Consider the following 16956-nt stretch of genomic DNA (forward strand, 5'->3'; position numbering starts at 1 on the left):
GGTTGTACGCATATGACATTACAAGCTGTAGTAGTCTCCTCACCCAGCGGCTCCAACACAAAAATTTTAAAAATTCATAACTTTTGCATCGATTGTCCAATTTCCCTCAAACTTTCACTGATGTGTTCTACTAATATTGCTGCATTCTCTCAATCCTTATGTTTATGAAGGTGAACTTGTCCTTTAAAGGTGGTCTTGTTTACCATTGGAAGCAGTGATTTAAAAATGTTCAAGATATCACATTTGATGCATATGTGTAATAATAATAATAATAATAATAATAATGATAATAATAATAATAATAATAATAACCAATATCAATATAGCACTTTTTCTAAACAGACACAAAGCGCTTCAACAATTTTAACAAAATGCAAGAAATCAACAATATTTACCAAACAAAACAAACAGGTCAGTTGTATCACAAAACATTCTACCATATACGAATTGTGCAATAAAACCTGATGTATAAGGAACTATCACTATTTTTCTCAATGAACTGTAACTGTAGACGGTTTAGTCTGGAAACATTTTATCACAACCATTGTTCATATTTTGTGTATTTAAGAAAACTTAACAATGATTATACTAATTCTAATTTGTACATTGGTTGTTTCTATTCCTAACTCACATTTTAGAACTTTTTTGAAGCACTAACGCTGGGTTTTTATTTCATCTGCACATGGTAAATTATGCCTTTAAACTATTGAAAGTCTATGACCCGCTTATTGACCGTCATGTGATCAAGGCAAAGATGGGTCATTTCGCTGATGAAGGCTGTAGCATTGACAGCTGAAAATTTTGGAGGTAGATATTTTGGAAAGAGATCAAATGTTTCACCAAGACACCAATTTCATTTCTTGTTTTTCTTACACAAAAACTTTTATCATAATCCCTTCATTAATATTTACTCATAACTTAGCAGAATTTGAACTTATAACTTAGAACTTATAACTTTAAAAATCAGAGAAAATTTCATTTACTTTACTGAAAGGATTTCTTCTAAGGTTTTGCAGCTTACAAAAGAATACGCAGTCATACTCTGGTATTAAGTTCTTCCATCAACTTTTCATAATTCTATCATTGAAATTCTGGTGCCGGAAATTGGGACCTCTTTCCCATTTCCGTATCAATTATCAAAGGTCATCTAGTAATGACACATACGGCATGAGACGTCTGACAAGTACAGTCGTACTCTCTGCTAGAGTTGTCAGCCAAACTTTGTCGGGGCTTTCCTAAAAATTATTACATAACAATGCCACTATGCAGACAGGTGACTGTAAGCTCAGAGAGAAGGACAATCTGTCACACATGTCACTGCAGATTCAAGACTCCTTCAAGGGAAACATTCAGAGCTGTGTGACTCATTTTCGCCTTCAGTCCCACATATAAACAACCGTTTATTGCTCGACTTTTCTCACATTTTGGGCGTGGTAGGGTGATTCTGCATTTGCGAGGTTATGAGTGGATACCTCTGGGAATATATGACCCCAACAATCTTCAGAGTTCTGCATCGACACTTCAGGAGAGTTCACGTAGCAAAGAGGATGTCTTATAAAGAATTTTGATGAACTAAATATAATTCCCAAATCTAATTTTTATTTAAGGGCATCAAAACCCTCCCAAGATAGCTCAAGTATCATTACTGACATCCTGCATTAACCCTATAAAGCCCAAGCTATTTTGACCCCTTCCAGGCCCAAGGGGGGGGCACATTGTGCCCCCCCTATAGAACTTCTTTATTATATGATGTATGACCGTTATATTTGGCACATGGGTAGAGCAACTTGTACTCTACATGACCCAACATTTGAAATTTCTCAAGGTCATCCACAGAGGGCGCTATTTACCAAAATATAAAGAAATACATAGGAAATATGCTAAAATCATGTTTTTTCTGTTTATTTCTTTATCCCAAGTATATATCTTTTTATTTCATATCAATCATTTTCATATTTACCTAAAAGCAAAAGCAAGTCAACCTTCACTATTTGTTATGGTTCAAATTTCTCAAGGTCAACACATGGGGGCGCTTTTCATTGCAATATAAAGAAATATATAAAACCTATGATGTATTGCTTGGAATAGATACATATATTGGTATTGCATTTCATATTTCCAAAATATTGTAATTTTGAGTTTGTAGATTGATAATATGATAAACAAATGATATTACAGGCAAAACTTGTGTGAAGATAACACAAAATAAAAGGGTAGTCTTTGGAAAATGCTGTATTTTTGATTATTTCTATTATATCTATTGTTTGATGCCTATGTGATATAAAAAACAAAGGAAATAATAAGAAAACCATTTCATGATAATTCACAACCATAATTCCTTCACCCTTTGGTCCTTCAGCAAATTACAAGCCAATAAAAACCCCATTTCATCCATTATTATACTGTTAACTGAAATTGGAACAGAAAATCATGCAAAATCTGACGAACATGGTTGGCAGTTTATGGTTGCCATGGCAACCAGCAATATTGGACATAGCTAAATTATACATCAAAATGTGCGCAATAAGATTTTAGGAAAAGTCACCAAATTTGGTTGAAATCGGGTAAAGGGTGTAGGAGCAGCAAACAAAAATATGGTAGGGGGGGCACAATGTGCCCCCCCTTGGGCTTTATAGGGTTAACATAAATAATTTTTCTGCAGTTTTTTTTTCTCAGCACCATCTTTGTAGAGCATTAACCTCTGAACGTTACATTTTCTTAAGATATCATGAAGTGAAATTATGTTAAAAAGATCCTAACTCTGAGTTGGAAAGTAAGGTAAAATATTACTTTGCTTTTTTCTTTCAACAAACCAAACATAGCACCTGGTCAGAGAAACAACGAAAGGACATCAGTTTTTATATTAGGGTGGAAATGTGGTTTTTACCACAAAATAAGGCTAATTTTTCCTTGCTGTGAATACCAACTCCCTATGAAATAGTGACAATCAACAAAATTCAAAAGATGAATTATAATTCATCATTGCCAAATTAGGATACAACATTCCCTAACCTGGAATTCAAACATACATGTGGATGCCACTGGCCAAAAACCAAACAAACAAAGTATGGAAATAGATTGAAATATGGAGACTATGAAAATACTGGCCACTACTTCTAACTTCCTTCAACTTCTTCAGGAATCTATCAACATTTTAAGGATGAAGTATGATCAACAGGTTCAAGCAGATTGCCTGCAGCTTGTCTTTCTCCTGGTTTACCAGGAAACCAACTCTCCGGTCTCAAATATTTAGGTTTCTTAACCTCTTTCTGTCTTGCTTGCTTCAATCCCCTTTCATTCATACACTAGCTGCAAGGAAGACAGAAATCTCCTACTATCTCTCAGACAAGTAAAATCATCCTTGAAATTGAAAAAAGAAGACTATAACCTATTTCACCCCAAACCAAGTGATTCAGATAGAAAACACAGTTTCAGACTGAAGTGTCATTCAAATTTAGCTGCATATTCCAAGAAATGCAAGTTTAAAGGAAGAATGACCCCCTTTGGTAAATATTCCAAATATCTGTGATAGAGCATCAGTAAGGAACTGTAAATATCTCAAGTTAATTTACTCTTGGTTTTTGTTAGGGTAAATAGAAAATATTATATACCTCATTTCTAGAATCCTCTCATCTGATTGGTTAAAAGGGGAGTCATGAAAATAGCTGTGCCCTATTTTTGAGTTACTGTGACCGGGGCCCGGGCACAGTTAGTAAGCACTGTACACATAGATGATCACTCATGTACGTACCATACCAATGATACGACCGCCGCGCTGTCGATCAGCATTGATTACGTGTGCTGTAAAAGAGACTAGAATCTATATTTTCGGTATATAAAACAAATAATAACTGCTTGATATTCGGGGCACAGTTAAAATTATGTAGGCCCTAGCTCGGTGATGTGAAAACCATAACCATGCCCTCAGCTTCGCTTCGGGCATGGTTACAGTTTTCACATCACCTTGGGCCCATAATTTTAACTGTGCCCCTCATAGCAGTCATTATTTGTATACTCTTTGCTTTTCTTGCTTGTTTGTTGTTTTGGAATTCACAGTAAGTCTTATAGTACATTGCTTGAGGGTAAAATATCCAATTACCATAAAAGATATCACAATGCATCCACAAATCTATTTTTTAATGAAATGTATCACATACACGAAGTATGCCTTTAAAAGTACAAAGCACACATTTAATCTTGGAGGACCTACAATCGAAGATAGCACTGTCAAAATCTCTGTAATTCACTTCCCTATGATGCCAAGGAGAGCTTCCCTTTAAGTTGTCTTTTTAAAATTGTCCACTTCTTAAAAGTTCATATCAAAATTGTTGTGTATGGCTAAAATACTTGCACTATTCTGAAGTCTTGTTAAGTTATTATAAAGCCATGAGTAGTATAACTTTGGTCAATATGTTCCTATCGATATGCAAAAGAAGAAAAGTGAATGGTGAACAGATCAGATTTGCAAAATCTGAAATAAACATATGGTGAATAATATGAATATCTAGATTTCAATAACCATATTGATTTCTACTCTCAAAAAAACTATTTATCTATTTCAATATGACTATTAAAAAAGAAACCCTACTATTAGCCTCAAGGCTGTTTTTCAGTAAAGTCCATATATCAATTTACAGCATAAAGCAACACAATATGATACAAAAGAAACAAAAATGACATTCACAACAAGAGAAAGAACACACTGATAAGAAAAAAAGAAACAAAAGAGATTGGCTACAGTAAAAGAAGGTTATATTGACAAAAAAAAGGTAGTAAATAGAAATCTCCCCTATAAGAAAGTTGTCTTGATTTATATAATTGCTTTCAGCAAATAGGTGAAAACGTAAAACCTAATTGGACAAAGAAATATCTAAAAAGGCTTGAAAACCCCTTAGTATGTCATCTACATGGCACTCAAGGGCCATTAAAATGAAGGTTCCTCTGTCATATAAAAATGATTCTGGCATCATACTTCTCAAAAATTACCCCAAATTTGACCCTACTCGAAATTCAAAGATGGCACAGATTTGCCCTTTGGGATGTTGTTTGAGGACATAATATCCTTGATGCATCTGAAACAATGACATGGATAAACTGCATCTTCTTATTTTTTTTTGTGTGTGTGCAAACAACATGATTTGTGTAATGTGATGCTTTGTAATTTGTTTCACTCTTTTGTTGGATGGAATAACAAATGATAATTATTTATGATATATGATAAAAGATTGAACACATTTGAGTACCTGAATATAAGAATGACCCAAGTCCATCAGAGAAAATTTGGGAAAAATAGAAATAAATAAATAATTTCCTACTGCTTTTAGTGTTTTCAGTTATTGGGGTGTTATTCATACATATTTGAATACAAAACAGTCACTTAAATGATTATCTGTATTTGCATGACCTCGTAAATGGTTTCCAAAGGCGATAGCCAAATTTGGACTTGGGTCGTTCTTATATTCAGGTACTCATTTCTATGTAGAGAGTTCTGTGCAAGCTATAATTGACACAATAACATGCAACAGTTCTTCTGAGATGCCCACAACACAACAATAAATTACTTACTGAAACTTTTTTAACAGTTTTTTTTAAAATATTCTGATGATATTAACTCCCACTAAAGTTCACTTTGTTGGATAACCTTCTCCATGGGTGAATTCTCCCCTGAATAAAATCGTTCCTTCAATCGTTACCTGGCAACTTGCAGCAGACCACACCCGTCATCAAGCCGGGGCGGTAGTGACACGCCCGGTTGAAGTGTGAATCCAGGCAGCAGCTGGCATCGATGCGACCCGACCCGATGCACGAAGTCTGCCCCTTGTTCTGGTGAGGACAGTTCCTCCCTATGCCTCCAAGATCATCCTGAAGAAAATAGGAATAATGCAGAAATAATTCACTATTAAAATTCACACAAGCAGGACGCCTTGATACTAAACAATAATCAGAATAGCTAAAGCTTGATAGGTAATGATGGTCATAGTATGTGTGTAGTAGTAGTAGTAGTAGTAGCAGTAGTAGTAGTAGTAATAATATTAATAACAATAACAATAATAATAATAATAATAATAACAATAATAATAATAATAATAGAAGTACAGTGGAAACTCGATATAACGAGATGGTCGGGACCGAGTCATTTTCCTCGTTATAGCCGATATCTCGTTATATCAGTAGGCATAAAAGAAGGCATAACATAAAGACATTAATTTGCACATGTGGGACTACCCATCATATTTCAATCAATACTGATAACTTGATATTGTGTGTGAGGGAATTACTCACCTTTATGGGTAAGAAGATGTTTTTCGCCAAGGAAATCCAATATCAAGAATGTGTTTCTTATTAATAGTCGATGTTTGAATTCGTATAGCTTGCGATTGTATCAAGATCGTCTGTGGATTGGCGTGTGGTTTTGTATGGGTGTGTGTTGCGTGGAAAGCTTGAATATCAGTGGTCTGCACAATGCTGTGTGTGTATGTGACACATTCTGTATGTACATTATGACTGCGTGTGTGTGAAGATGGGGAATTCCCTTCGTAGAAAGCCAATCACAGCATCAGATTGCCTCACACCTGCTAAACGTCATGATGATGTCATGTATACATATGGCCGTCCCACCACATTTTCTGCATGTATCAGTGTGCGCGCACACACACACTTACACGTACAACATGCACTGCTAGCTGGAGTGCACTGAAGAAAATGATTATGTGTGTACAAGACAGTTTTTGGCGCATCAAGCTTTACAATCTCGGAAGATGATAGCACAGGCGAAGTAAAGCTTTACCGAAGGCATCTTGCTTTACCTCGCTATAGCAGGTTTGATTGACTATGTTTTTCTTTGTTTGGAAGTCACAAAATTTATCTCGTTATAGCAGTTATTTCGTTATAGCCGATCTCGCTATAAGAGTAGCATTTTACATAGACTTGTGTGGAAGGAAATTTGGGACCGAGAAAATTTCCTCGTTATAACCGATATCTTGTTATAGCAGTGTTCGTTATACCGAGTTTCCCCTGTAGTAGTAGTAGTGGTGGTGGTAGTAGAAGTAGTGGTGGTAATAGTAGTAGTAGCAGGTTTTAACAGTAGTGAAAATGACAACAATAATGAACATACAGTCTTATTTATCAACACTCAGCTAATAAATGAAGAGTTTCATCGCAAAATGAGCTAACTCCATTCTTGTTAAGTTGATATAGTTGAGATTAAAGCTGCTAAAAAACAAAGAAAATAATAAGAAAATACAGGATATTTTTCATCATAACTTCTAGAATATTCCTTGTCATGTTACAAGTGAGGTATTACTGGAAAGGTTTTATTTTGCTCTATCTGATGATGGACTTACTTTAAAATATCTAAAAATGGCACTTAGCTCAATTTGCAAAGAAACTCTTGAAATGTTGACTGTGCTCTTCCATTACTATGGTTTCAGCATAACTAGGTATCCACTTTTTCTCCAGGGTCAAGAGAAACACACTTGGAAGAAAACAAGGTGCATGAATGTGTGGACTTTGTTCTTATCAAACTTGAAATGTCCTTTTTGAGAATCAAGAATTATATCTACTGTATCACAGTCTTCCAACATTATAAGATGCCTTCCTCTCACCCATCAATACTCACATGGTTGTTCAAATCAGGGTAACTTGTTTTGTTCCCATGGATACAAGATTTAAGCCTCCATATATGACAATTGAAACTAATAGACAACTTGCCATTGCTGAGTGATGCAAGCCGCTATGATGATCGATAACTCAGAAAATTTCTTTTTAAACTCAATCATCCAAACATTTGACGTAGAAAACGCCCAGGTGAATTATACATGTTTTTCCTCTCCAGTGAATCTTAATAAAGACACAGAATTGATGTCTAGTAGCTTTGGTAATGACAAACCTTCATCCACTCATTATCCTACCTAAACAATTTTGTCTCGATTAATTTTCTATATAACTTAACTGGCTTGATTAACATGATTTATTTTTACAGACCTGATATAAATTGCAGCTATATGCTTCTGGGATTTTTTGTGCATATTCGTACTTGTTCATTTACAGCCACTGCACTTATGCAGTAATGGATTGTCATAGATGGTGAAATGACATGTTTGAATTACATAAATGTTTGTGTGATTGTAGAAGCAGAAAGGCATGACTCCATGGTAACCCTCTGTGCAGTCTGACAAGCACTTAACTACATTAAAAGTGTCATACAAGATGGTATCTCAACAAAAGGCGAATAGATACAAGGACTCTAAGATTCTCTGAAGGACAAATCTCATCACCTTTTCTTTCCAGCACAGAATGGACTCAATTCAATGGGCAATGACGACCAACTATTTACCGCAAACAGCTCAACAGCCAAAAGCACTCTTTCAGGTATTTTGCTTTGTTTTCAAAATCCAATTACACCACCAGTAATCTTGCTCATCGTGGTACCAGATTCCCTCTTCAAACATCTCCTTGGTATGATTCATACCTCAGAAATGGAAAGCTGCAGATACTCTTTCCCTTCTTTGAGAGAAAAAAAAGGGAAAGATTTTCAATCTTGGTTCTCAAACGTTGTGTTTACACAGCATCTCTTTTTTCTTTCAAGTGTTCCTGAAAGATACAGGAGAGAAAGGAGATTCCTCTCCTTTCAGATCAATACCAGTTAGCACGTTTGATTATTGCACAAGACCGCAGACAATTGCAGTGTGCTAATCCTTAATGAGAGTTTACAGGAGGATGAAGACCTACTACCAGAAACCACTTCATGATTCCACCCCTCTTACTATTCCTGCACCCCATCCCACTCATTTATGGGGGGCATCGCTTTTGGCTCTAACTGCAGAAAGAGTCCAAATCTCTCCTCAAACATGAGAAAGTTTTGAGGGTCTTTCGCCTCGTGGCTAAATGACAGCACACAAAGGAGCAGCTCACAGTGAGAAGTGAATGAGGTTAGAGAGGAGAGGGAGAGGAAGAAATGAGGGAAAAGAAACAACAGGTTTCATTCAAAATGGATGTAAGTATCTAGTTGCTATTAGTATACTTAAAAAGTATATCATGGTGTGTTAATCACACCATCAATAATACTTCCTAAGCTCAGCAAAAAACACTGCAAAACAAAATACCGGTACTGTAAAACCAGAAATTTTAGCACGCATGAAACTTTTGCAAATTCCGCGAGGAGACAGGATTCATAAAAGTAAACTGCACGCGAAAAGTTTTTCGTCTACACAATGCGTTGAATGGCGTGGCAATTTGCGAAAGTTTCATGACATGGAAAAGGCCATCAGCTCCCATTTGTGAAAGTTTCATGCTGTGAATGTTCTAGTTTCACAGTATTCTGACCTTCCCAAAAGCAAATATGACTCTTGATACATATTACATAGCTGTTCTTACTGAGTCCTCTATGGTTCTTAATTGATTTTCAATGAGTTCATATGATTCACAAATTTGTATGATCTAAATCATGCTTCCAGTACAGAATTAGGGAAGACTATGATAAACTGGAAACATATACAGTATATGCAGAGATAGAAAGATATGTAAGAGACAGAAATAGAGAAATACTCAAATAGATGTAAAAAGGAAGAGATAAAGTGTAACAGAAAGAGAGAGGGGGAGCGGACAAAAGAGGAGAGAGGAAATACAAATCAATTTCGACAGAATTAGCAGGTGGATTTGTAAGGAGACAAGAAGGTAGCCTTCATGGTCACTAGCTAAACAGTACAACGGGGAGTTGTCTCAGCCAACGTGTGAAACTAAGTCGGTAGCTAGGCCAACATTGAATACCATCTCTGAGTCTTGCCTCCAGCTAACAAGTTGCAATTACAGGAAACAAGCAGGTGGAGAGGAGAGAATGTATACCTCCATCTCCGAAAACCATGACGTCTGCGTTCGATCAAAATCTGCCAAGCTGCCAGTCCATCTCACCAGCGAGATTTGGCGGGGAGAGTGGATCTGACAGTGGGCGGAGGGGAGAAGGGATCGGGGAAGGGGGAGATCTGCAGGGGTGCTGGAACCAGTGTTTGGATATTGAGGTGTGCGTGTTTTCGGAAGGAGTAACCCCTTCAACCTCGTTGGGATTGGAAGCCCAGGGATGCCAATGCTAACCGGGACGTGTTTGTGTTGGATTAGGAAGGAGGGAGACAAATTCTAACTAACCAGTTTGATGGATATCCTTGCTTGCATGCTCCAATTTCTTTTTTTTCCCCTGAAGTCTTTAAATCCACATACACAGCTTATACTCTGACCCAAAAAAACTCTTACTTTATCAAATATAGAATTTAACTCACTCAACATGGCTATCATACTCCAAAATATGCAGGTGGGATTCAGAAAAACTGGACATTCCCACCAGTAAATGATCTCAAAGCCACTTAATATTGACTCTAGACACCCCTCACCAGTCATCCTTGACAAAGACCCATCTATCAACAAGTTTACAATAAATATTGATTCTTACAGGTAGTCTGAAAAATTCACTGAAGGCAATATGATCATAAAAAATCTAACATATAGACCTACCTATTACAGTGACGTAACAAAAACAGCAGAGTAACAACAACTATTGCTTTCATTACTACTAGCGCACTATTCCTTGTAATGATCGAGACGATCAACAAAAGAACTGATAATCATGGTGATGATAATGATATACTGATAATGATAATTGTAATGTTGCAATTATTGAAAAGATAATCAAAATAATGACATTGACCATGATGATGATGATGATGATGATGATAATAGTAGTAATAATAATAATAACAATAACAATAATAATAATAATAATGGTAACAATAATAACGATGATAACAAATATAATACAAAGTTAAACAGAAAGAGAATTTCTGCTGATAACATTAATCACAATACCGCAGATATCATTCACATTCCAATCATCTGATTACAGTGATAAAGTGTTCCGCATGGTTTTGCGTGCGATCTCAAAACAGATTGGTCTCCAACCATGGCAGATTACATCACACAATTAAGATACTTGACACCTGCCGGGTGAGCGGACAAATAAAACTGTGTAGTAATGTGTTTCCCAATATTTACCCTCCTTATCAACAGCTCGCCTATTCAAAGTACATACCTCAACATGTCTGATGCAGATTGACACACACACAGACACACAGACACAAACAAAAGACTTACGAACACACTGCTAATAGTTTCTCCAAATATTCCATTAGAGAGATTACACATGAGCAAGGCGACATTTGAATACATTTATTTATCTTACTGCAGAATGGTGGCATATGAGGTCTGCACAGTAGAACTGTAAGACTATTATGTAGTCTAGATTCCACACACAATGGCTGACCAATTAGTGCCAATCAGAGGATGGAAACCAAGTGAACCCGTGTCAAATCTCGGCTGTCATTGACTCATTAGCAAACATAACGTGGGAGAGGGGAAGTCTACGACAAACACGTCACGTAATCCAATTAAGACGAAACAGGCTTGATACCCGTGCACTTGGGCAAGCCCTAACGAGGATGCGTCATCAATGGCCAGTAGTTGAAGATCATTTGCAGTGCGTCTCAGATTTTGACAAGAACACAAAAGCAAATGTATGCGAGCATGCAGATAAAGTTTTTCAGGGCATTTAATCAACACACCAACACAGACGTAATCATTAATTTGAATAACTATATAAGACTGAGTAATTTTTCACTTGGGTTATAATTTGTGGACACTAATTTTCCTTCACGGATGTATCCAGTAACATTTTTGATATACATGTATTCCCTGAATACATTTCATGCTCGGGTATTCACTTCTGAAATTAAATAAGATTGAAATAAAAAGCGCCAAGCAAACACAAGTTTATACTGAGCACGTTAGAGACTTGTATGAAACATTACAGAGCAAGAGGTCTGATGCTGCCATATGATAATTGTATATCAGAATGTTGTGTCCGAATGATCTCATATCAAAACATTGTATATCTATATATTTCGCATGAATATATATTGTATGAATACACATCGTATGAGTATACATCGTATGAATATAAAACTTGTATCTGAAAGCGCTATATCAATCTCTTTCATGACACGTCCACCATGCTACGACAACAGCAGTGAGGGTGGCCCACTTTCCTTTTCCCACCCCGCCCTCAGGAGACAACCATGATGATCCCACCTCAAACATGTCAGTGACCTTTGCTGATTATCACGATGACGCATGAGTCGCAAGATGCTACCCCCACCCCCATCCCCCTCCACAGAAAATGTCAAGAGCCTAATGAATTTCATTCATTTGTACATTTCCACTTTCCACATGTGGCTGACTGGGAAACAGAGTGTCTGTTTCCGCAACGGACAACGAGGCTGTAAGCTAGGACACAAAAGACTGAAGTCTTCAACTTCTGTCCAAAGGGTAACGTGTGCCAACATACGACTCCACACCCCTTTACGGAGGAAATACAGAACAGAGATACATGCCTTAATCCAAACTTTAGCAGACTAGGTTTAGTCTTTCATATTTGTAGGCACTCAATTCACAATGTGGAATCACTGCGAAGAGGCTCTTAAAGGAAAAAGCAATGGCGCGTTCTTGTGAGATAGCCTCGATGGTGCATTGGCATGGGGCAGTTACCCCCCTCACAAGACGAGAGAGTTGATACCAATTTGTTTGTTTCGTTTGATTGGCTTCTCTTATTCAGCCTGTCAGACATCAATCTATCTGAATGGGATCAGACTCAAGTGAGCAAATCGGTCTCCGAAGATGTCCCATGCACTTTTATCGTAATAAATTTGCTATTTGTCAAAGATTTACGCTAACCAAGAGTGACGGAAGACTTTTGTTCGGTCTGTCGTGAAAGAACATTGTCTTCACCGAGAATACCATTCCGATCTTGCCGAAGTCTTTTGTCGGCCGTACTTCTGCTTCAAAGCTACGGGACTTGTCGACAGGGATTCTGGGCCCTTGCCTGGATTAATGATGAGCAATTTATTTGTGTCCAAACACGGTGAAGTCGGACTGCAGGGGGAGATGGCTAAACACTGAGCTTTACCTCGATTCATCGCAAGGACAAGATGAACCAAACAAGAGGAAGATTTCACAAGTTATGTCATAAATATGGTTTCTGTTTGTGCTCAGGTGGGGCGTGAAGAAGGTTGAATGTTTGGGGGTTAAACCGTCACTTCGAATGACATCATTTAGAAGGCTTTATGTGGGGGAAAAATAAGGTCTCGTAAAAGCTTCTGTCCTTTTTTTAACTGTCTTCCTATTCATTTCAGCAAAGGAAACAAAATGCAGAATTTGTTTCTTTCATCTTTCAATTATACAAAAGAAAATGCGCAATTTCATCACATGAATTTAACAATAAAAGTGGAGAATTTTCTCTCTTTGCGGAGGTTGTAATTTTTGCAGGTTCTTCTCGATCAGAAGCAAAATCTGCAACCCATGAATAGAAAGCTAAATGAAAAATACATGGGTAGAATACATTGAAGAAGAGAGGGAAATACGAATATAACTACTGTAAAACACGACATTTTCACGGCATGAAATTTTCGCGAAGGACAGCTGACGGCCATATTCGCAGCATGAAATTTTTATGAGCTGCCTCTAACATTCAATACATACAGTGTGGACAAGATCTTTAGCGTGCATTTTAATTTTGTGAAACTTGGCTCTCGCGAAATTCACGAAAATTAAAATGCATGCTAACATTCCTCGTTTTACAATACATATATTGATATCTTTCCACCTTCACAGATGAAGAAATGATTTAATTTTGTTGCATTAATGGCATAGTATTTAATCTCTTCATGGCAGGATTAGGAAGAGGGTTTCTAATAGGGAAATAAATTACACATTCCTTCATTGACACTTATTACTGATTACTAGCCAATTAGTTATCACTCTCTTACAAGATCTTGTTAGGACAGATTGCCTTGCTACGAGCATGGTGATTGTATTAGTGTGCAATGAGCCATCATCTACTGAAGACAAAGTGATGAGATAATTGATTGTAACACAACTGTCTAATAACTTGGCAGGATAAAACTAGATTAAGATGCACACAATAACCTCAAATTTCATTCACAAAGATTACCTCTTCTTTTTAATACACGGGGTAAGTCTGTTATTATTCTGTGAAAAAAAGAAACAGCAGCAAAATGTTATGACTTTCAAAGTTAGACCTGCATTTGCTAAGTTTTGAATCAAGATTAAAGCTTTGATAGTTCACAATGTTAACCCTGTAGAAACTGAAGATTCTGTACATAATGGCCTATGGTTGTGTGGAAGATACAGCAATATTGCTCTCATTTTGACAACTTTCTAAATTTTTGTCTGTTATAAGTCATGTTTATTTGAAAGCCTATATCAAGACTTTACCAAGAGAATGGTGTATCACAGAAGTAACATACTTTTGTTGACCTTTGATCTCTTTCAAATTATATTCAATATATTTAATTACATATTCTATATGAAAACAAAACAAAAAAATGTGAAGTACAAAAGTATTTTAAAAAATGGTGGGCATTTTCAAGTGTTTCAGTGATTAATTGTTTAAAGGAAAACACTGTGTCTTCCTTGATCATATAGTGGACACTATGAAAGCATCGCATACCTTTTGACCTAAAAGAAATACCCTCGCTTTGAACAACCAATGAGCAATAAGACAGGGATATATCTGGTGGAGGTATCTTCTTTAACTCTCTATGATTTAGTGGTCTGATAATCAGATTTCGCCTCATTCTCTCTGTTTAATCTGGCCGAGAGATGAAGAGACAGTGTGAAGCGAGAGACAGCAGAGTGTGAACGTACTATCCCGATCCCAAAGTGCAGGAGTTCTGAGCCAAACAAACCGCCTCACTGTGATGAAGATTCCAACGGTCGTCTCCTCTATCTCCCAGGATGACGTTATGGCTGTCAGTCACATGACTTGGCTATATTTGTTGCCATTTCCATCTTGAAAACTAATCATTTTTTCCCCTTTTTTTCACACAGAAAGCCGAACACACGGTTCCACTTCAACCGAAATGACTTAACCACAATTCTTCTTGCTAGGGGAATTATGAGTGCGAGGTCGGCTGGTGAGCTTTTCTTCACATCGGGATTTTAAAGTCTCAAATCTTGGTCTATATCTAGTCTGACAATGTGAAAGGTTCCAGTGCACAATGGCAATTCTGCATTCAAAATTTCCATCAGATAGTTATAAGCCTGTACAAGCATGCAGCGTACATTGCCCATAAGACATATCATTTTGTTAGTTTGTTCTGAATTGGTGAGAGATCTTCCAAAAGTCCACAATCTACTGAAAGCACCAAACTACAATAAAGTCTTGCACAAAATTGACTTGGCTGCATCTAAAGTCTTCACAAGAGATAAATCGTTCAATTTCTCTCTGTCATTCTCCTTTTTCTGGTTCTTCTATTTCTTTTTAGTCAGCTATTTTCCTCTATTTGTTTTTTAAAATTTTATCCAAATATGTACAGATCTAGGCAACTGACATAATATATGAATGTTGTAAAAAGTGTTTTCCTTGAATAGAAACTCTAATTACATGGAATATAATAATATTGACTGCTGAATGACAGAAACTTACTAACTACAAATCCTGACAATGATAAAGTAAAAGCACCATGAAGTATGTGTTGAGCTTCATTTCCAATTATAGACATGATCTGAAATTTGAAACTCTGTCTTTAAAGGTACTGTTTACCTTTGGGAGCAGTGATTTAAAAAATGTTCAAGATATCATATTTGATGTATATATGGAGGTCTGTTGTATCACAAAACATCCTACCATATAAAATTTTTGCAAGAAAGCCTAAAATATAAGGAAATATCAGTATTTTTCTCAATAAACTGTAACTGTTGATGGTTTAGCACTAATTCTGGGGGCTTTTTTCATCTGTAAATCGTAAATCATGCCTTTAATATACACTTGATTCAAACATGCACCACAGACAAGTAAAACTGTTTTCCATAGTGTGCATCTCTTGCAACAAAAGAACGTGACTTGCATATGGTGAAAATTCTCTGACAGAAAGCGGCACTACCATATCTCAAAGATCAATACCTTGAGAATCATGAAACACTTCCAGTTCCATTGTCTAGGTTTGAAGCGGAGGGGACCAGAGCCAAGGGTAATTCAATTTTCAACTTGGCAACAAGGGTCATCGAACCCCAGAGGACACAGAAAGGAGGATCCCCCCACCCGCCCCCTCCACCCACCCACACACACACATACACACACACACATGTACGCACACACACACACACTTGCACACACTCACACACACAAACACACACACACATTTAAAAAAAATTACTATGGAATGGAATTTAGGGAAACTCTAAAAATCGTATGGCCATCTTGGGGAAAGTGCAGCGTGTAATGCGATACAATTATATGGGTAAACAGGGCAGGCCCACACTCGTTACTGCCGATAGGCATAACAAACTTCAAGTCAGCCACACTCCGCCTGCTTCTTCTCCCTGGCCCCGATGCCGAGAGGCACAACAAACTTCCAGCAAGTCACACACGCACGCTTTCTCACTGTTCCCCCAAACCAGGGAGGTGGAACAAACCTGCCAGATCGTTTCAAACAAAGGATTTGGGGATGTACATACATGTATCTGGATGAGTTTAGATTTTTATGAATATCTCAATGAGTCTTCTTAACTATTCACACAACACACACTTAGTTGTACCTCTGGATGTGTTTCAGCACATCCAGAGGTATTTTCTATAAAAAACTTTTGAAGATTGTGCTCAAAATTTTCCACTTTTTTATAATTCAACCTGACAGGTAGTTCTTTCAAAGTCAATTGCTTTTAATTTTACAAATTTATCATAATGTAATTGGTAGAAAATTGGTTCATATAACACCACATGTTTTTCCAAAATGGACACATTTGAGGTACAAATGAATTTAAAGAGCAGTCCCTATAAAGCTCTTAATATCTGATGGTAAAATGCATTTTATATGATAGCACTTTTAGCTATGA

At 36.9% G+C, this 16956-nt stretch overlaps 1 protein-coding gene across 2 annotated transcripts in view; it reads right to left on the minus strand.

The window, feature by feature from the left end:
• Positions 1-16956, minus strand: part of LOC139737377 (uncharacterized) — a 98739-nt gene that overhangs the window by 38047 nt on the left and 43736 nt on the right. For both annotated transcript variants that reach the window (XM_071648054.1, XM_071648053.1), the window contains exon 3: positions 5694-5862. In XM_071648054.1, the coding sequence (XP_071504155.1) occupies positions 5694-5862 (169 nt within the window). The remainder of the gene's footprint in view (positions 1-5693; positions 5863-16956) is intronic.

This window comes from Diadema antillarum, unplaced genomic scaffold (assembly GCF_040938485.1).
Source record: "Diadema antillarum isolate AM-2024a unplaced genomic scaffold, OU_Dant_1.0 seq00000691_RagTag, whole genome shotgun sequence".
Taxonomy (NCBI): domain Eukaryota; kingdom Metazoa; phylum Echinodermata; class Echinoidea; order Diadematoida; family Diadematidae; genus Diadema; species Diadema antillarum.